The sequence below is a fragment of the Zootoca vivipara genome, chromosome 3 (assembly GCF_965207765.1).
Source record: "Zootoca vivipara chromosome 3, rZooViv2.hap1.1, whole genome shotgun sequence".
Lineage (NCBI taxonomy): Eukaryota > Metazoa > Chordata > Lepidosauria > Squamata > Lacertidae > Zootoca > Zootoca vivipara.
Window position 1 is genome coordinate 111,335,828 of NC_142586.1, and position 21,688 is coordinate 111,357,515.

General features: G+C 40.8%; 1 protein-coding gene across 2 annotated transcripts in view; it reads right to left on the reverse strand.

Moving 5' to 3' along the window:
• The window catches only part of BCL11A (BCL11 transcription factor A), a 160,220-nt gene that overhangs the window by 136,782 nt on the left and 1,750 nt on the right, over positions 1-21,688 (reverse strand). For both annotated transcript variants that reach the window (XM_060273146.2, XM_035110916.3), the window contains exon 2: positions 15,300-15,629. In XM_060273146.2, coding sequence (XP_060129129.1) covers positions 15,300-15,629 — 330 coding nt within the window. The remainder of the gene's footprint in view (positions 1-15,299; positions 15,630-21,688) is intronic.

Sequence of the window (21,688 nt, forward strand, 5' to 3'; positions counted from 1 at the left end):
AGCGGAGAGGGAACAGGCACATTGTGTGGCCCAATCATGCAGAAAATCAGTAGTTTTACTGTTGTTGTTGTTGTTAAATTTATATACCACCCTATACCTAGAGGTCTCAGGGCAGTTCACAGAAAAAAATCGAAATATAAAACACCAAAATACATAATCAATTAAAAAAACCAAACCAATAACCCCCCCCCCAAAAAAACCACATTTTAAAAGGGCATAGGATGTCAATCAATTCAAACAAATCAAAGGCGCCAGGCGAACTTCCCTGGGGAGAGCATTCTACAAACAGGGAGCCGCTGCAGAGAAGGCCTGTTCTTGTGTTGCCACCCTCCGGACCTCTCAAGGAGGCAGCACACAAGGAAAGGGGGGGGGGGAGAGACTATTCAAATCAGGCTGCCTCATGAAGAAACGGTGTCACACACGTGGTATGCTGCACATAAAATGCAGAAAGGGTGAAGACCAACTCACTCTTCAACAACACAGAGATTATTGCCAGTCACTGAAAATACAAATTTAAGACTTTCAGTTTTCTGTGCAGGAACTTGAAGTTTATTGTGTAGATTACTCTACAAAATATCACCATCCTAATTAACAGTGTGGCTATTATAAATAATAATAATAATAATAATAATAATAATAATAATAATAATAATAATAATAATATACAAAGATTTAAAATTTCCTGAGTAGCTCCAACAAGAAATAAATACAAATCTCTGTATGTCAGGGGTAGACTCTCTTGCATAGTCCAACTTTTTTATTGAAAGGGACCTCACATTTCACCTGCCTTGCCACATTTCGTCAACTGCTAAACTATGATCTATAAAATGGTTCCGTATGTGAAATATGAAATACATGAAATGTTGTCAAGCTACCTATTTTATTTTGTAAATATTGTGCTTAGTGTTGGCAAACAACTAAAAGCTATAATATATATACATTATCTGGGATAGCTAAAAACAAAAACAAAAAGTCTATTATTATTATTATTATTAAAGCTTGATGGTGCTTTTGTGAGAAATCCCCTGAAGAAGTGGACAATTTCTCTTTAGTGTGACATAGTCAACACTCCTGTTAGAAAAGAAACTATTTCCTTCTATTTTACTTTTCATCCGATTTGGGGAAATGGAACATAATTAACACTAATGCATTGGAAGCAAAGTAAAGTAAAAAAAAATAGAAGTTCAAGTCCCTCTAGTATTTGTTTGAAAAAGGAAAAGGGGGGAAGCCCTTCTTCAGCAGAAATATTGATACTGATTTCAGCAAAGCACCGTCTACTTCAGTTGCCCATAGTTCTTACCATTAGGAGAAAGGCTTTAGATTTTTCATTGTGAAAGAGAAACTATTGGCTTACTTGAGATACAAGGTGAAAGAAAAGAAACTCAATCTTTCAAGGGTTTTTTTTTTTAAAAAAAAATCTAATTTCGTGTGGAATAGACCAAGTTCATCTGTGTGGGCTACAAGTAATCAGCCATTCATAAGCCCTGCACTTTTGCTAGCCAAACTTATTAACTGGCGGGAATTTTAATCTGTGATTAAAGCTATCATTGATTAATCACATCAATTCATCACTTAAATCTTGCAATACTAATTACGTTTTACCTTGCTAATTAAACCCAACTGAAGCTACCAACCCAAAATTCAAGCTCTCGGGCAAACAAAGACCCCAGTACTTGCGTTTCTTAAAACAGAACCTAGAATGTTATTTTGGACTTCTGTTATTGTTTAAAAATAATTGTTGGTGTTGGAGTGAAGGGCAAATTTAACTGAGCTTTTGAATCATGTTGCGTGTGCTTTTAAATATATATATATATTCTAGCTGTAAGATCAAATTGTCGGTGTAACCATTCCGCAGTGGCATTAAAGAACTGAGAGCATATAAACAAGAGCTCATTGTTTATAACTGACCAGCTCTCCCCGGATATCCCTTCGTCATCATGTTCGACGTTCAACTATTCCAGGGTGAATTCAAGGAGTGGTGCCGATTCGTAGCAAAATAACACACTGACAATGCCTATCTGCAAAACAAGCAGCACACTCTAAAGGAGCTTCTCCTCAATGGCAATCTCACAGAAAGATTAAGATCCGATTGCTTTCTTGATGCTAAGGCTGCTATTTTGTTATCTCAACTGAAAAACATGATATTCAATCTGCATCGTCAAGGGGTAAACAGATACAGATATGGATATAGACAATAAAATATATAGATAACACCTGATCCAAACTTGCTTTACATATATTCATTCAATATAGAAAAGTGTATTTGTTTAAACAGCAATCTGTACAGGTAAAGCTCCCACTGTGATTGCATCAGACTATTTAGTCTGGTTCTCTAGGGAAAAGAACGGATACCTCCATGCACAGTCTGAAAACTTCAAATTCAACATCTCACTGACAACTCATTTATTTCCACCATTAGAATATGCATATAGTTGTTAGAGGGGAAGGCACTCTCTTTGTCTCCTCTGTACATTTTGTTAAACTTTGGCAGCTGTTGCTTCTGCTAAATGAATGCATTATTTTAAAAGTGGGTGGGTGTCAGAACAGCCCCTCCCCAAATATACATTTTGATTTAGCTTTGTTGTAAACCTCAAGACAACAGAGAACCAACTCCGAATGTAAGGACCAGGTTGCTTCTTTTTTTGGCAGTGAGCAAAGGAGAATGCAGAACATAGCATATGTTAACTGTGTTTCCTTTGTTTCAATCAGATGAAGGGGTTGCTGGTGCCTTTAAGAATTAATGTGTAGCCATTCTTGAACAAAACGAAAGATTTCAACAAGTAACAGGAAGGTATTTCTCATCACGCCATCCTCACATTATCTCTGTCCATCTCTATATTCATTTGTTTAAAATGTAAAGCAAGGGGTGGGGAAGAGGAGAGAGAAAAGGTCTTATTCTTATATAAAATTTGGATGAAAAATAAAAAGGGGGTGTTTTCATTTTATCTCAGATCACAGAAAACAACCCTGTGGAAAATCTGGCATATTGAACATTCCCCCCCCCCAACTGCTGTCATTCTCTCTAGGCTACCTAAGTCTTCTACAATTCCCCAGACTGCCTCCATATTAAGCCTGCTGTGTACAGCTTTATTATAGTGTGGTGGTGAAGGGACATTAATATTCCTTGGGTTGCATCTGACAGATTATTTACATGCGCCCATCTGAGCTCATACCCGAAAGCCACTCTGAGGTGCTCCAATTGTAAAGGCAAATGAAGAACACATATTCCCCGCAGGGATCGGGACTAACCTTCCCGCACCACAAACAGACACACACACGCATACCTCAAACCTTGCCCTCGCCAACCTGACTCAACACCACCTCGGAATGAGGAATGTGCTCAGGGGCTGGCAAGGGGTGGCTCACCCCACGGAGGGAAGCAAAACACACCTCCCTGAAATAAGTTTTTAAAATGCAGGAGGAGCAGAGGAAAAGGCTGCCTAGCAAACTCCACCACACCTCATCAAGAGCACGTTTGCATACTAAAACGGGCTGGGAAATAGGAAGATGTTCCTAACTCAGACAACATCAAAACTAGGTTGGCATGGAGAAAAAGGAGCTCTTTTCTCTCTCTCTCTCTCCCCAAAGGTAGGAGCTTCAACACAAAGATGTGCCTTTGGTTCTGTTTAAAACTTGAGCAAAGACAGCCATTTTGCAACACTTTCTATCCCACTTTTAACCACACATCTGCACCTGTTGGTTCACAAAACCCTGCTTACCACTTGGCAGGATTTTATCAACGACCAAGCTAGCAAGGGTGAGACACGTTAGCCCAGGGTAGTTTGCTCATATAGATGAGCACCTTGACAATGCCCAGTGACAAGATGTTTGGTACTGGAGAGAGATTCAGCAGAGAAGCACCCCTTCCCCAGCAAGCACAGGCACACACCATTGCAATGTTGCAGTATATCATTTGAAACACAGAGACAAAGATTTCAGGGACATGGAAAATAAACAGAATGATGCTAAGGCTCACTTTGGGATACATTCAAGATTAAATTGCTTTTCGAAAAACGAAGTCAGTATATTTTTATGAGCCCTTGTTGTTACTTTCTTCTACCTCATAATATCTATAGCAACTTTATCAACAAAAGGTTCGTTCCCTTTGGTTTTTAATGCCATGGGAGGTGAGATGCCTATTTTATTCTTAACCAAATGGTGAGCCCAGATTCAGTAAGCGTCACCAGACACAAAGGTATGATTCAGGAATATGCCATCTGAAACACAAATGTGTTTTGAGAGGGGGGAGTAGACAGCTCCTCCCCGAGGAAAGAAACTGCACCTAACTTCTTCCTGCCACTAGGCTTGATCATCTACTGGGCAGATGCAACATTTGTCCTAGTTGCTTAACCCTAGAGAGGGAATAGACCAGTCTTCCTTCTAAAAGAGGAAGGCGGTAAATCTATGAGAGAAAAAAGATTGATGAGGGGAGGTAGAGGTAGAACTTTGAGTCCCAAGTGGAGAAGACATGAAAGGGAAGGTAATGCAAGCCTTAAAGCATGGGTAAGCAAACTAAGGCCCGGGGGCCGGATCCGGCCCAATTACCTTCTAAATCTGGCCCGTGGATGGTCCAGGAATCAGCATGTTTTTACATCAGTAGAATGTGTGCTTTTATTTAAAATGCATCTCTGGGTTATTTGTGGGGCCTGCCTGGTGTTTTTACATGAATAGAACGTGTGCTTTTATTTAAAATGCATCTCTGGATGGATGGGGCATAGGAATTAATTCACACACACACACACCCAAAAAATAGTCTGGCCCCCCACAAGGTCTAAGGGACAGTGGACCGGCCCCCTGCTGAAAAAGTTTGCTGACCCCTGCCTTAAAGGAAGGATGGTGTGGTAAGGCTGCTCCTGGAGCAGAAAGAGGAGCAGAGATATCTTCTGACCAGGACATCTAAATAGGCAGCACTGGACCTAAATATCCCTTCAGTTATGACAGGCACAGAAACACACATTGGCAACCTTCCTGAAAGTATGTCCCCAAGAACATGGATTTATATTTCTGTAAATCCATTTATATATCTGCTCACTGTGATGTGAACAATTCAGTTGCAAAAGAGCAAATATTTTCTCACATGCACCATACTTCAACACTTAAAATTCTCATTTATGCAGAATGTAAAATTGTGACCAGTACATAGGTAGCCTAGTCTCAATAGCATATAACCTATGCAGAAATAGCAACTTTGCATATCTATTTTCATTTTGCAGCCACAAGGACCTATAGAGAGCTAAGACCTGGTCACTGGAAATTCTCTTCAGGCTCCCCCTTCCCCAGCTCCTGAGATTTCACACCTATCTTCAAATCTTTACGGGCTAGAAACTTGTTTTTCTTTTTGCGTGTATGATTTGGCTCAAAAAAATTAAAAGCAAGGTTCTCAGGATGCTGAATTCTCTGCCGAACACTTTTGCACTTCCTTAGAACTGCAGCATACAAAACACTCCTGCATATAGCTGCTATTCCTATGTGTTTAATCTGTAAGCACAGTATACATATCTCATAGTCCTATGAAATACCAACTGTTCTAGGATCCTGTCTTAAAAAAAAATCTAAGCAGTAGCATAAGACTGATGTAACAGACATGGATCAAGTTATTCACTGATTGAAATATAAAACTTAGAAGTTTATATGCTCATCTGAACAAGATTTTTTGGAAAAGAGGACAAGGAAAATCAATTTTAAATGAAAATTAATTAAGTACTATTGGCTGAGCTCATGTTCCCTGATATTATTTACAAAAGACATTCCTAATCTTATTTACTCCCCAACCTGATATAGCAGTATGACCAAAGCAAACAAAACTGGACAAGCACACTGTACACAAAACAAAACGCAGATTTTTCCAGGCAATAAGGAGAAAATCTGAAAGACTTTCTTTACAGGGCCTCTTCACACATTACCAGCATGGTGTATATACAGGTACGCTCATGAGGGTGGTTAGATGAGCAAGGTGTCTTCCTGTAGAGTGTACAAACCAGGGTTTGTTCCTGTGTAATGCAATCTTGAGCAGAGTACAGGCAGTGACCATTTTAGGCATGTCCAATTGAAGCATGACTGCCAACGTGTGGGTCATTTTGGACCGGGAAGAAGGAGGAATGGGGGCAGAACGGGGGGTGGAATGGGGTGGGCTTATTTGTTCTCTGCCGAAGCACTTTGACCCAGAACGCAACCCCCACAGAAACAGGGAGTTGCCTGTAATCATAGTGCCTGATCCAGCTGGGCTCTGCCAACAGGGGGAGTTTCACCACAACAAAGGTGCCCCCCTCCATGACACCACATTGGAGCACATGCAATTGCCAACAGTGGCTAGGGAAAAGCCCCAAAATGGGGGATTTTGAGGACAGAGCATACAAGAGTAGAGCTGGATCTGCTGGACTGAAAGCCAACACATTCCTGACGAGGGACTCAATATGCACCCCTGTACAGCACCAGCCCGGACATGATGCAACGAAAATGGGGGGGGGGTGTCCACCTTGGCAGGTAGAGCTGAGGATACAGGAAAGAATCCCTTTCCCACCACACCCCAGTTAGAATTGCTCTGTGAGATTCTATTTTCAAACATGCACCCAACCATTTAAACATGCATAAACAAAGCACTCATTCTCACAGCAATGCTACTTAAAAGATAGCCCCTCCCCACAAAAAACCCTATTATTGTTACATAGGAAAATGTATTAATTCTACTATTACTATAATATAGAAAAATGTCATATTGTTTTGGTCACTCCAACTGCAGCTTGTGGAGGGGGGGAAGAAGTTGGTTTTGCTGTACAGTATTGTATCAAACTGAATGAGGTCTGAAAAGTGAATTTTGTCTGAAGGATTCTGCATATCCTAAGTGACAAACGCATGCATATTTCACATACACTGTCTGAAATTATTATGTCACTTTGGTTCTCGTTTTGTGTTTGAAAGGCTCACACAAAGAATGCGGGTTCTTGGCATTTCACAAAACTGAAATAGTTTCAATCTGTTTCACAATATTAGAAGCCTGCATGAAAGAATTATTTCCTTCCTCTTCATTTTGATCTAAAATATTTTGTTTATCCATTGATACTCTACTTGCCCCCCCACGACACACACACACACACACAAACCTCCCCTCCTCCAGTGTCCCTGCTGAGCCGCTATAAATCAATATTTTTTATTGTCTAAGCAAGTCCAGCCGTACAAGGACCAGCATTTATTAAATTATTTTGGAGCTGATACAGATATAGATATATATAATCAGTGGGTTTTTTCTGGGAGTACACAGGACTACACATACCCCTAAACATTTTGTGAATCTAAGTTTGGCCTCATTGACGGGCTGTATTTCAATATGAGTAGCAAAATGAGAGTACCCCTAAACATTTTTTTAAGAAAAAAAGCACTGTATATAATGACTGGAAACTGAAATGTGGATAAATGGATAAATAGACATCTATTTGATTTGCATCCAGGTCTATTTCGATTCATTGGCTGTGCGACAATTAAATGCCAGACACTCAAACGAGAAAGAAAGAAGGTATTCATAATCCCTTATGCTGAACGATACTCTTGTGAGAGAATAAATTGTGTTAATTCGAGGAACTTCAGCCCATGTGGAGGCTGCTTTGAAATACTTATGCTCAATCAGAAGGAAACTTCTCTGCATGCTGTTATTGTTTATTCACACACAATAAATATAGATACACACTCACACATACAAACACCCTTTGGAAGTGGTGTAGAAAAAAAGAGATCCCATATATATGTTTGAAGTAACAGCTGATTTTTGCATCAATCATCTGGAATGGAGAGGGTGGAGAAAAACCAGAACAATTCCCCCCACCTGCTGTTCCCATATACAAAGGATGAACACCCGAGACACATGGAGCTTTCTCCCAAATTGCAACTTGAGAAACAAACGTGGGGAAGCACACACATGTCAATTATGTCACACATGCATCTTGCCCTGAAACAGCTCCCCTCTTGTGCGTGCAAATCAGAAGAACTTTGGGGTCGTCTGCAACATAGCATGGTTTTTCTTTGCTTGACAGAAGTAAAATTTCACATCCAAACAGGCCTCTGGGTTTAATTAAGCTTCTCCAAAGTCTTCTGACAACGGTCCAGCCAGAGAAAGGCAGGCACTTCTGTAGCTCAGTCGTGCAATTGTTGTGACGGTTCTATTTACAATTTGTCTTGGAAAGACTTGCTCTGACATTGTGCTTTGACCAAAAAACAACAACCGCCAGCCTGCCAGTTCACAACCTTTCCTGTGTCTTATTTACAAATGCTGCTCACATGGTGTGATCCAGGAAGCATTCCTTTTGCCTTTGGGAAATCCCTCCAATTTTTTTCAGCTTAAAACAATCTTCTGTGTCCTTCTGAATTGAGCAAGATCAGCTAATGGCTGGGACTTAGCACTAGGGCTGTTTCCCACCTGCCCATCCAAACTGCAACTTTTAATTTCTGAAATCTAAAGTATCTCAATTCCTCAGAGTTGCTAAATTAAAAATATATTTCCATTTCACACCACAACCTTATAACCTCAAATGGGTTAGTTCTACACCTAGTCTGTTTATTGAAGATATCGGCCAGTAGGAGGGCTGCAAACAAACCCCCTACTTTCTAATTGCAGGAAGCACATCACACTTAACTGGGTTAATTTCCCAATAGATTATGACATGAGAAATGTATGGGTGGGTTTGTATGGAAGGCAAGGTTACAAAAAATATGCGTCATGATTTAAAGGGGGTCTCCTCTCTTGTACAGCATATAGAAGATCTATGCATATTTGCAAATTAAATATATAGGTACACATACACATACCATAATCCAGTTAAGTATAACTGAAGCACAGAATCCTATTTCCCCACCACTATATACCACCCAAATTTATATAATGGACAGGCTCTTAAAAGCTAATAGAGAAAGATTACCTAGCTATGCATTTATCTTCTTGCCCACACATGTCTGCCACACCTTTCCCCATACAGCATCAAAGTCTGGTCAATGGCTGCAAAACATTGCTATAAGAGGTTTTAAAGGGCCAGATGCATGCACTTTTTGATACACAGATTCTATTAATTTTCTGGTTAGATTTTTTTTAAAAAAAAATTGCTGCTGCTGCTGCAACAGATCAACATCAACTAAAAAATTCTGTGTCACTCCAGAGCCTGTGGACAAGTTAACCCATATGCTTAGATGTTAATGAACGCACATATTCAGGGAACGGGCAGGGAGGGGGAGGAAGCGAGAATTTATCGTTTGTACGATGTGGGCTGTTGAAATATCACATCAATGACAGTTCTAGCTTTCCTCTATCTAGAACGAGAGAGTTAAAAGATGCATCATCTCACTGCACAGCAGAGTGACTCAGTAGCTTGTTTCTTCTGTTTCAAAGCAGTGAACCCTAAGCATTATTTATCCTCGGAAAACAGCGTTTTATTGTAATACACAAGATTACCGACTAAAAAATGGCTCAATGAGTATCCGTATTTAATATGAAAAAAGGGCAATAAACGCCTTACTGCAGGATTCTTAACTAGACCTGCTCTTGCGTTGTACCAAAGAGGATTTTGCTTCTGTTTTTTCCTAGACACTTATCATGAAAGATCATCTCTTCAACAGTTATCTAAAACACCGGATTCCCCACCCACTCCAGCACCTGCCCATCCATTCAAATGTCATGGTCAGCTAGTCTTTTCTTTTTCAGGACTGGCACAGCAAGAGACCGGAAGAAAGGAATGTGTGGGTGTGTGGCCACCTTTCTCTGGCATCCCATCAACCCCCTGAAAATGTTCCCCACCCTTAGCTCAGCCTGAGAGAAAATGTTAATTTCACTTGGAATTCCAAGAATGGGAATGGAGAGGTTATCATCACTTGAGTTTATACTGAAACGTTAGCTCAGTGGTGTGTCAAAATTTGTCTTGGAATTGCTTAAATGCATGGGCAGGGGGAAATGAAATGAGATTATAGAAGGGGGGAAGGAATTATCATAATTATTGTTAGGAAGCAACATTTGACCCCCCCACCCCGGCTGCAACAACAATTTACAATAACTGTTTTCCACTTGAGAAAGAGAAACCCAGAATTCTTTGGGTACTCTCACTTTCTAATAAACTGTGGAAGAAACAGTGAAAGACTGTTTCACCTGATCACCTATAATACATACAGGCCCTATATGTTGGAAGAGAATCTTGCAACAGTACTCTTGCATTTGCACAAAAGGCACAAGAGGGAGCCCTGCTGGATCAACCCAAAGGTCCCTCAGGCCCAGCTTACTGTGCCTCTTACAATGACCAAGTAGATGCCTCCAAGAAGCCTATGGGCAGGGCCTGAAGGCAACACCCCTCCTTTGCTATGCCCCCACCCAGCTCCTGGTATTCAGGGGCATATTTCCTCTGAATATGAGGTTCATTTAACCATCAAAGATAATAGCCCCTGGGAGACCTCTCCTCCCCCTCCTCTTCCATGAATGTGTCTAATCCCTTTTGAAAGCCATCTATCCCAATGACTGCCATCACACCTTGTGGCAGAGAATTCTGTAAAATTAACTGTGCAATTTGTCTGCCTCAAATCTACTGCCAGTCAATTTTACTGGGTGAACTGTAGTTCTAAGTGCATCTAGTCCATACGTCTGCTGGAACAATGTTCCATTCTGCCTATCCCACAACCGTCAGCAAAGCAAAATCAACAGGCTATGACAAAACTCTAGGACCAATTTTATTTGATCACTCAAGTCACCTTTCATGCTTTTCCTTTAAAAAAATAAAGATGGTATAAATATGAATCAAATTTTGTGTGTGTGTGTGTGTGTGTGTGTGTGTGTCTTTTAAAAAATTATATATTTTTATCTGCCGATTCAATGAACATAGAGTAGGGATTCTAAGTGTTGCCGAGAATGAAGGGGACAGCAGTTATTCTAAATTTGCAAGCAAGAGGTATGATCTTATTTTTGGATCAGTCGCTCTACCTTGCATACTGTGTTTATGTTGAGATATTAGAAATCAGCTCTCTGAGCAATTTGAGGGAGAGAAGATGGATGAAAGCATCTCACCATAGTAACATGAAGAGCTCTGAATTTCTGAAAACACTGCACAAATGCCAAGTATCACTTCAATTGTGGCCCCAAATCTTAAGCCCAGGATAGGAAAAATGCCAAACACAGAACTGGGAAACCTGAACTCAAATGCCTCCTCCTCTCTGAACTCATATTCTGACTTTGGGCACATCTCTTGCCTCTCCAGCCTCAGTTTGTTTCCTCTAAAATGGGAACCAATATTACCAGTTTCCAAGGACCAATAGAAAGAAGGAAAAAGCGTTTTTGCTTTGGGGAAAAGCAAATCGCCAGTGACTGATGACACAAATCAGAGTTCACCAGCCTTCGGTAGGATGTTGATCCTGGACCTGTGAGCAACTTACTCAATGGCTTGTTCACATCAGCAATGCAACCCACGTCGAAGTTCAGCAAAACAGTAGAAATGCATTAAACAAAAGCCATCTCTCTCCCCTTGCCTTTCTGTCACATCTTGAACCAAACAATATATCTAGAACACCTAGATACAGTGCGGGTCTTTTGCTGGGTCTTCCCCTTCACACACACACACACACACACACACACACTCACACACACACCTTAATTCTTGCTTGACAGACACTGCTTTCTGTCTTTTATACAAAGCGTTCAATATGTAAATACCATTACATCACAGAAGGGCTGCTCCATATTTGGTGATTTAGCAGGCCTGCAGTACACAAAAGATCTGAAAATCCTTCCGGAAAGTGCCGGACTCACTAATCATACCTCATTCCCGTTCAGATGGCACGTGACGTAATGGTCAGAGACTCACATGATGCTACAGCAGCTTAACCTACATACTATAAAGATAATCACACTGCAGTTTTGATTTTTAAAAAAATAAAAAATAGCCTGCCCAATCAGCATCCTTGCTGTTTGATTTCAATACACATAAAGGACTAGCCTTATTTATTCAAGTGGTTCTAGAGGATCCCACAAAGCCTAAGATAATCAGAAGTTTGGATAAATGGGAGTGTTGCATATGCAGAGCAATTCTTACATGGGGTTATGCAGGGGACAACCACAAAATAATGCATAATACAGAATGTGGAACACAGAGAGTGATTGCTGGATAACTGAAGTTCACAATAGAAGCTGACTTACATTTTTAACATGCAAACAAATCAAGCCAAGCATTTAGGAATTACAATTAGAATTTTACAAGGGGGGGGGGGGAATGTGCATACTAAAAATTAGAGATAAATGAAATTAAAATAGCTAAGTTGCTGGTATCCACAAAACAGTGGATGGGAGCCTTCATATCACACAGAACGCTTCTTCAGGCAAAGCAAAAAAAAACCCAAAATTCGCAGCTATAGCTTATTTGCATTATGCCTTATTTTGGAACACTTACACCTGAAGAATCCTACAAAATCTGAAAACTTGGATGTGTCCAGCCTAGTAAAAAGTATTTCTTTGCTTGCTCTGCCTCTTTGTTTGTTCAGAGGAAGTACAAGGTTTTAATAACATGAGGGGACATGCAACTTCTACTAAAGATGCATACAAAAACGATCTGAAGAAAATAATGTATGTGGTGATTTATCCATATAAGCCGTTTAGTTCAAAACTTCATTCAAATTCAAAATTCCAACAAACTGCAAATGGACGAATTAAACATTGTGGCTTTTTGGATGCTTTGAAGTTGACAATCACTTTCAATGTTCATTGTGTTCTAACTCTGACAAAAAATAAGGATTCCGGCAATAAAATCTAAGCACTGCTTCCCATGCATGTTCACTCAGACACACACTATTCCACTAAAGAAAACAACCCACTCTGCAAAACCTGTGTGCACACAAATGACACTTAAGTTCCAATCTTAGCGGCCCCAAAACCTGAACTATAATGTTTAGAAAGATAAAATCTCAAAAATGTGGCAAATTTTGATGCCTCAACTATGTTCCAGAACTATTAAGTTTATTTTAATTACTGTATTTTAGGTCGGGGGGGGGGGACTGAGAATGTCCTTCTGTTCCTACATTTGAGATGGGGAAAACGCCCAAGACCACTTATGCTGCTGTAGCCCTACCAACTTTAGACAGGACAATGCCCATTTAACTGGACTTTGAACTGCACCCTTACAGAGAGAGAGAGAGAGAGAGAGAGAGAGAGAGAGAGAGAGAGAGAGAGAGAGAAGAGAGAGAGAGAGAGAGATTGTGTATACTGTAAGGCCAGATGGGGCAGGGAGGTGCAACACAGCATGTGATTTACACACAGTCCTTCTCCTAATACCACAATATCCCTTAGGCTATTAAAACAAAAGTACAAGTGATACTTTATGCTAACTCTCCCAGCCTTTCCTTTTGCTTAACAGATCTATGCCATTTCTGATGCTGCATATTTTTAAAAGAAGCCTCCTCCTCCTTCTCTTTAAAGGGATAGCCGCCTTTTGCCAACTGTATCCTAACAACGAATAGGGGCCCTTATTAGCCAGGCAGAATTAATGGGCCTCATATTAACTTCCAAACATATTTTCACTTAATTTTATTTTTATCCAACACACATATACATGCAGACGCTAAAGCACTTTGCCAGTAATTACAATTATACATACATAGATAGATAGATAGATAGATAGATAGATAGATAATTAGCTGCAGGGAATGACATCCATTACTTTTATTTTCTCTGTGCCCCCCCCCCGCCCTGTTTAATTACGCATTGGGATTTGTGCCGCTGCCCAGGGGGGGAAAGCCAATCCACCTTGGACATTTGTATGGGTGGCATGTGGCAGTGTAAAGCCTCTGAAGAAAATCAAGATACATCTGTCAAAACCACATCAGAGACAAGAGACAGCGGGAGTGGGGGGGGGCATTTATCATTTGGCTGAAGAGGCAGGATTGCAAGGAAGCAGGCCTCCTCCCCTGTCAAACCAACCTTTTGAAATTTCCAACGTGCCCTTAAACTTTTCGAATACGCGAGCCTGCGCGCCTCAGCAACTGCCCTCTCTACTCTGGCCTGGGCAGTGGAAAATGGCATCTTAAAGTCAAGGTCAGCCGTGTCACTTCGCCAAGGGGCTGCCTTTAATTACAACCCACTCCGTGACAGCCAATATGGATCGGAGGCTGGGGGAGATGTTAACCCTTCCTCCTCTACACGCACCCTTTGCAAGCCAGAGTTTGCAACAACAACAAAAAACATAATTAAAAGAAGAGAAAGGAAAGCCACTGGCTCCAGCAGACATGAGGAAAGCAGCTACAATTAAAAAAATATGATAGAGCAGGCATGGGGCATTTGAATGAGTTTTTTTTGGCACCCTAGAACGAATTGCATGCACAGACCATTGTGATCAGGATAAGGTTTTAGCTATCTAAACACTTTGTTGGGGGGGGGGGTTCCCCTTGCTTCAACTGTGCCTTGACAGGCTGGCACTAACAAAGCACAGGCTTCAGAGACGGTTCCAATTAGAAGGCCAAGCAAGCTTTTTCCACCCCTCTCTGTATTGTTGCTTAGTGGTGTGGAGCTGGATTTGTGGAGATGGGAGTGAGGGGAAGGAAACCTCGTGGGTCTCTGGATCCAAGAGAACCACAAGAATAACTGAACCAAGAGCAAGAGGCCAGGACTGACCCTATGGTCCAAATGTATAGTTTACAAAGGAATCGTTTTTGCACAGCTGTGTTGGGGTTATAGCGGGCATTTCACACAACAAGCAGATAAAATGCAGTAGACAGACCCACATCCCCTTAAACAAGCAGGGGGAAGCTGCCAATCAGGTCTCCCTAGCACGTGTTTCCTGCTAGAAGCGTTTCCCGCTTCTGTCCCACGTTTACTGCACAAGCATTTGTGTCAACACCAGTGTGACCACATTAAAACAGGACTGTGAAGTATGACGCTACAATGGCATGTTCCCCCCTTGAAGTATGTAGGAAGGCACCAGTGGAAATGCAGACACAAAGACAGGCTGTTGAGCAGAGGGGCAGGGAACCTCATCCTCATATACTCTCTGGATGACCACACTTGGAACAGCCAGCAGGAGTCAAAAGGACAGGTGTGGAAGCAGCTGGAAACTTAACTCAGTGGTGCAGCACAGGAATTGTGATTTTAGGAATGTGTGTGTGTGTGTGTGTGTGTGTGTGTGTGCGCGCGCGCGCACATACTTGACATGAACATATTTATCTTGTGAACTGCCAGGTGAAATTTCAGAAAAACTCTTACTAAACTTCTAGATTTCTAATAGGAAACCCCCCCCAACAACATGCTGGTGCTTTCTCCCGCATCCCCGTTCTCCCCCCCCCCCATCGCTTCGATTTACCTGCTATATGTTCCTGTTTAGGGCAAATTCCTCTAGATGACGTTGACAAACAATCGTCATCCTCGGGTGTGACCTGGACGCCAACCTCCACGGGATTGGATGCTTTTCGCAGCTCGCTCGGCGAGGGCGAAGGGGGCTTATCCACAGCCTTCTCTAGGCAAAGACTGCCATTGCATTGCTTCCGTTTGTGCTCAATAAAAATAAGGATGTCCCCCAAAGGAAAGTTCATCTGACACTGGCCACATGTAAGGAGGTCGTGGTCCCCTTCTGGAACTCCCAACGTACCATGATCTGGTTCGTCATCCGTGAGAATGGCTTCGATAGGTTCGGCTGTAGTCAAAGGAAGAGAAGAAGACAATGGTCAGGAAGCTTGTAGGAACACAGACAGCTGCCTTAAACTGAGTCAAGAGAACTGGCATGTCTAGCTCAATACTGTCCACACTGACAGGCAGAGAATAATTAGAAGTAGAAGAAGTAGAAGCTAGGCTTAGAGGCTGGGGGCAAGTGGCATACGCTGTCCGTAAACACAGCAGACCAAACATTACAAAAACCAGTAAAGCTGAAAAGTTGTGCTATCTCACCTCCCCAAATTAGCAATAGTGCAATGGGTATTTTTAAATAAAAGATTATCCATTGCGCTCTGTACAGCAGTCATTCAGGAATAAGAGGCACTACATTAATGTCATTAAGACCCTTCCATAAAATAAACTTCAGGGGATGACACACCACAGGGGCATGGCATGAAACGTAAGCCCATTTTTTTAAAAGTTCTCTTTTGCTTTTTAAAAAGACAAACAAGATAAAGCCAGTCCAACCCCGACCGCAAGACAGCAAAAGAGCTTCCTCTTTATAGCATGTTGTCATTCAACAGGAAAACGAATTTTTCAGCGATGTCAAGCAGTCCCATCAGAAGCAAAAGAAGCTATAATGAGTTATGAGCAATTCAGACTACCTCTACCTCTCTTGTTTTTGTTACTCTCTCTATTTTAGAGGGCCCTGAAAAAGCTGCTTTTTCCAGATTAACAATGAATTAATAATCTTAAAAATCACCAATTATATGGTTATTCCTGATCTCCAAAAGTGAAGCTAAGAAAGCTATCTCTTGGTATTCCCGTGCACATTTTTATTTTATTTTACTGAAAATCTGCACGTGTGCTTACACTCTTATATCGTATGTTAGGGATGCTATGTGTTTGCTTAATGTATGCATAAGGTATGCATAAACATGCATGTACATGAATATTATAAGAAGATGATGAAAAAAGCTTGCTGGTGTGCCTGACAGGTAGCACACAGCACCCAAACAGCCCTACATTTTCCGTAGGGACATTTCTGTGCCACATACATACAGGAATGCAGAGGATAGCCAAGAACAACTCTCTAAAATAATCCAACAAACAGAAAAATCAAAGGTAATGTGTAATGATTCTATAAATCGACCCATCATATTATTATTGTCATGTTTTCTAAAAGTGATTTTCAACCACACCACCCATATTTTTATATCCAAATATATATCTATGAACAATTGCTCCTTACAATTTTGAGAAGTAAGGCACTCTTGAAGATCTAAGAAAATAAGCCAATTAGCCTGAGGTAGGATTTACACACACACACACACACACACACACACACACACACACACACACCCAAGAAAGGAATACCCCAATCATTCCGAATGCATTAACACTGCTGTCCTTGATAAGGTAAAAATCTGTATAAAGACAACTAAATTCCAGCTTTCATAACCAGAGTGGTTAAGTCCTTCCTTTAGATTTGAACAACCTTTCCTAATGTTGTCAAGAGTTGATTAATTTCCTGAACGAGCTCCAGAAAGCTCCATTAAGAGCATGTTTCTGCACACACTATTGTCAGTGGATAGTTTAACAAGGCAGATTCATATTAGGAAGCTCTCAATCTCAACTCCTTTTTTTGTGTGTGTTACTTTCTGCAAAAAGAGTCTTTCAGAAAGAAACAGAAAAATCTAGTCCAGAGTGTATTTCTCTAGATCTACGACCCAGGACTTAAAACTACAAACATGAAATTGCGTCCTTACAAAATATCAAACGCAGCTAGTTAAGGAAAGTGTGGCAGGACGCAACACCTCAACAGTTAATCAGCCTGACCTTCTTTAGCATGCGGCCAATTTCACGTTTAATGAACTTAAAGCCACAGAGAATCAAAAAATAGATTTTTAATTTGACTGCACCATATTGGAACAGATTTTGATAAAGTGCATGAAAAAATTACAGCACACTCAGGTTATATTTATTTCAGTCCTTTCTAGGCAGAGTATTTGGAAGAAGGGGGAATCAAGAGTAATTCCCAACCATGCAGAATAGCGTAATATTTTAAGAGACTGCATCTCTCATATCTGGACTCCAAATAGTACCCTACAGATACAGTCTCTCTATGTATACATATTTTGCCTCAAGCTTTGCTCCTAATTTAAGGTAAGGTCAATTACAGAAATATAGAGGTTAGGTTTTTACTTATACTGTAAATTCTCATGTACAGTACAGAGGTTTCATATCAGATCCTTTGACCATAAATAGTACAGTGACATAAATAGTACGCTGACATAATCATGTGTGTTAGTATTTAATAGTCCAAATGAGAGAAAATGGAGAATACGGGTGTTTCTACATCTGCAATTTTTATTTTATTTTAGGAGAAAGAGTATCAGGCTGCATTTTTACAAAGTGGCAAGCAACACAAGGCCATGTTCTCCCTTTGAAAGACACTTAAAACCTGAAATAATCACCATCACTACCAGCCCAGTTGCAAACTTCAGAGCACAGTCTAAGCAGCAAAAATGTCAGAACAATTAAATATTTCTCAACGACAGCAACTTCTCCCTAGCAATTAGAAAAAAAACTGCAATATTTTAGGCCTGAAGTGCTTGTGAAATTAGTAATATGGTTTAGCAAGGCAAGACAGAACCCTTTTTCCAGGCAGTTAAAAATCATGCTAAATAATGGGCAGCAAAAGAGATTTCTTGTGAAGCCCATGAAACCGGTTGAATTCTCATCAAAACCAGTAAATGAAGAGGCAGCTGAAAAACGTTGTTGATTACACCTCTGCATTCAGCCAATTAATTTTATAGGAGGCAAAGTTCTTGAAAATAACAAGATATTCAAATGTACAGATATAAAACCCATACCCTGCACATATTTTTCGGTGCTCTTAACGTAAATGATTGCTAATTAAGAAGAATGATAGCACAGTGTTTGAAACAGGATTGCCACAGAGCTTGCTCCAAAAGCTTTCCTAAAGCAGAGAAAGCATGGTATTGCTGTTATTTGAAACCAGGTGCACAACACAAGTACCTAATTCATTATTATTATTATTATTATTATTATTATTATTATTATTATTGCTAATCCTGGATTGCATGCTAGGTTTTTTTTAATTCAGTGACCACCACTTCCACTATATTTTGTGCATTTGATTTTTTCAGCTCAAATCAATGGATCCTCAAGAAAAATAGGTATCTTAGCTGCTGTTTATAAGGAATTTTATTATTATTAAACCTCAGTATTTCATGGGGCCATGGATTTCCGTTTCTTTCCAAAGAGCAGAAGGGAGGATAAAAGAAGAGAGGAAGGAAAAACAATATTCCTGAATTTTTAAAAATAAATAAATGTGCCTTTCATTTTCGAAAAATGGATCTGCAAGGAACAAGCAATGAAACCTCAACCAGAAACAACAGAGAGCAACTAAACACATAGCACCCTCCAAAAAGATTTTTTTAAACAAATATATGTATAAAAATAAAAATAGAATTAGTTGCCCAGATTCATGTTTGCTTCCAAGGGAATGCTAGGATTTGTTTAGTGGTTTGAAGAAGCACATGAAAGCTGAGCTGGAGAAGTGGAAGAAGGATGAATTAAAACACGCACGAAAAAAGAAAAGGAGTGACCGTGTAGTATTGAGGTGAACGGAGATCTGGAAGTGAACTTGGGAAAGAGCGGAAAACACAATGGGGAGGGGGGAGAAGTGCTAGGCAGGGATGCCTCATCTGCAAACACGTGCAAGCCAAGCCAAGGTATTTCCTGGCCTCCTTGACTGGGGCCAGCCGTTTTCTTTTGGATCTACTTTAAAAACAAAAACCCAGCTCTATTTATTTTCAAAAGTAGCGATCAGCTTTCAAATAGGATCCAGGGAAAGGGAGGGGGACGGATAACAGATCCCCACCAAGCCACCCAAACAAAAGCAGATGCTCTTGCAAGTCAAGCCAAAGAATCAAAAAGTCGCAGGGAAGAAAAAAACATCCTGGCATCTTTGCAGAGTTTGCCTTCTTTAACAATCTAAGGTGCATCTGCGGGAAAGATTTTAACATATGTCTTGGGGAGGGTCGTCTCACACTGCTTGCTCTGTACGGTACTTAAGTGTTTTATATAGGACATGTTTAATAAGAGGGGATGACAGGGCAAATCCAAGTGTCAAAAGATCAACTGTTTCCCTCTTTTTAATTTCACAGTGTTTTGTTTTTTTTCCTTAACGTGAGCAGGCGGGGGGATTTATTTGGAGTGGGGGTGGGTCTCACAGGAAGAATGAAAGCTTTTAACAGATATATCCTGGAAGGAGGACTGCTTGTAAAGGTGCAATCTGAAAGCTTACCCTAAGATAAAAACTAAAGACAAAGAAGGAGGAGTGGAATTATGGGTGGGTGCAGGAGAGAGAGAAGGGGGGGAGGAATCTCTACACACTCATGCGCGCACCCCACCCTCACCCCTTCTTCCTTTGCCAAACGAGAAATGTAGAAAATTAAAAGATAGGAGCAAAACGGATCAGGTTCAAGTTCGCTGGGGTTTCTTGATCTCACTCTGCCTCCTAGTGGCCAAAACCTGCATTTTTAAATTAAAAAAGGCAAAGAATTGTTTTAACTCCCACACAAGATTCCCCCCCCCCCACACACACATCTCCTCCTTTTCCACCCTGAGCCCCAAGGCTCAGAAATGGGGGTGGGGACAGGAAAAACAAAACTTGCATAGCAACTGTACTTAGTGCCCCTAAAACACTCACTCCCCAATATCATTTAAACAAACAAACAAGTTGCATTTTTGTGTATGTGTCTATTCGTTTTTTTAAACTGTTAAAATCTCTAGGAATTTGGTGTGGGTGGGAAGCCAGGGGGTTTAAGGTTGGGGGTTTAGTTTACATATCTTGAAATGGGGGTGGTTCCACGGGGGGAGACTTTTTAAAAATATTTTTATTAAAGGTTCCATTTTGCTCTTTCTTTCCTCACCCCCCTCCCACCATGGTATGTTTGAGATAAGAGTCAAATTAGGTTATCAGTTTGGCTGAAGGAAGGGAGAATCTCGCAACGTGTTTGGGTGCCGATAGGACGTCCGAAAGTGTGACAGTTATGTTGCAACACACAACGCACCGTTCTGCATCTTTAAAAAATGTAAGAAATCAGCAGAAGAGGGGGTGTGAGATAGAAAAATAATCTGTGGAGAAGGTCTTAAAATACATCTTTTTTAACCCATGCATTTTGAGAGCATAGCTGCCAAGTTTTCCCTTTTCTCGCGAGGAAGCCTATTCAGCATAAGGGAAAATCCCTTTAAAAAAAGGGATAACTTGGCAGCTATGTTTGAGAGGGGGTGTTGCTTTTAAAATCTATCGCAGGCTCACTTCAACTAAGCGTGTGTGTTGCAAAAGCGATATTACTTTGCATTGCAATTCAGACAGAGGTTATGGATTGGGGGGGGGGGAAGGCTACAATACAAACTTTTGCAAAAGCCCGGGAGGGGGCTTTAATCTTGAAAATTAGAAGGGGAAAGGGCAACAAAACATCTCCCCTGCCTTCAAAAAAAAGCATGCAAATTTCTCTCTTTTACAAACACTACTTGTACATTTCATCTCTTCCTCTCTTCTCTCCCCACCCCCCACACCTCGCCAGCCCGCCTTCAACCAACCATCTCAAGTCCAGACCAGACTTCCCTTTTGTGTTTGCTAGCAAGCACGGCTCAAGCTTTTGTGCACCGCTTGCCTGGGAGAAAGGAAGCCTGTGCGTTGCAAAAAAACACCACCACACCATTAAATAAATAGCAGCATTTAAATAAAAACTAGGAGGGCGAAAAAACCCTTTTGGTATTGAGTTGTCTAGGACTGGGATGGTTGTTAATTATTATTAATTAATATTATTATTACTATTGGTAATCATTTTCTCATTGTGATCAGAGACAACAAGATCTAGCCTTCTGGGTTTTTTAAACAGAAAATCTATATAGCTTGCATTTGTGCGCCTCTCTCTCTCTCTCTCTCTCTCTCTGCGTATACGTTGTATTCATTCCCCCCCTTTTCCAAAGCCGTTTCTTCTCCTGCTCTGTTTTCCTGGCAGCGACTCCGCAGCACACGAGGCGCTTGTAAACATTCAGACA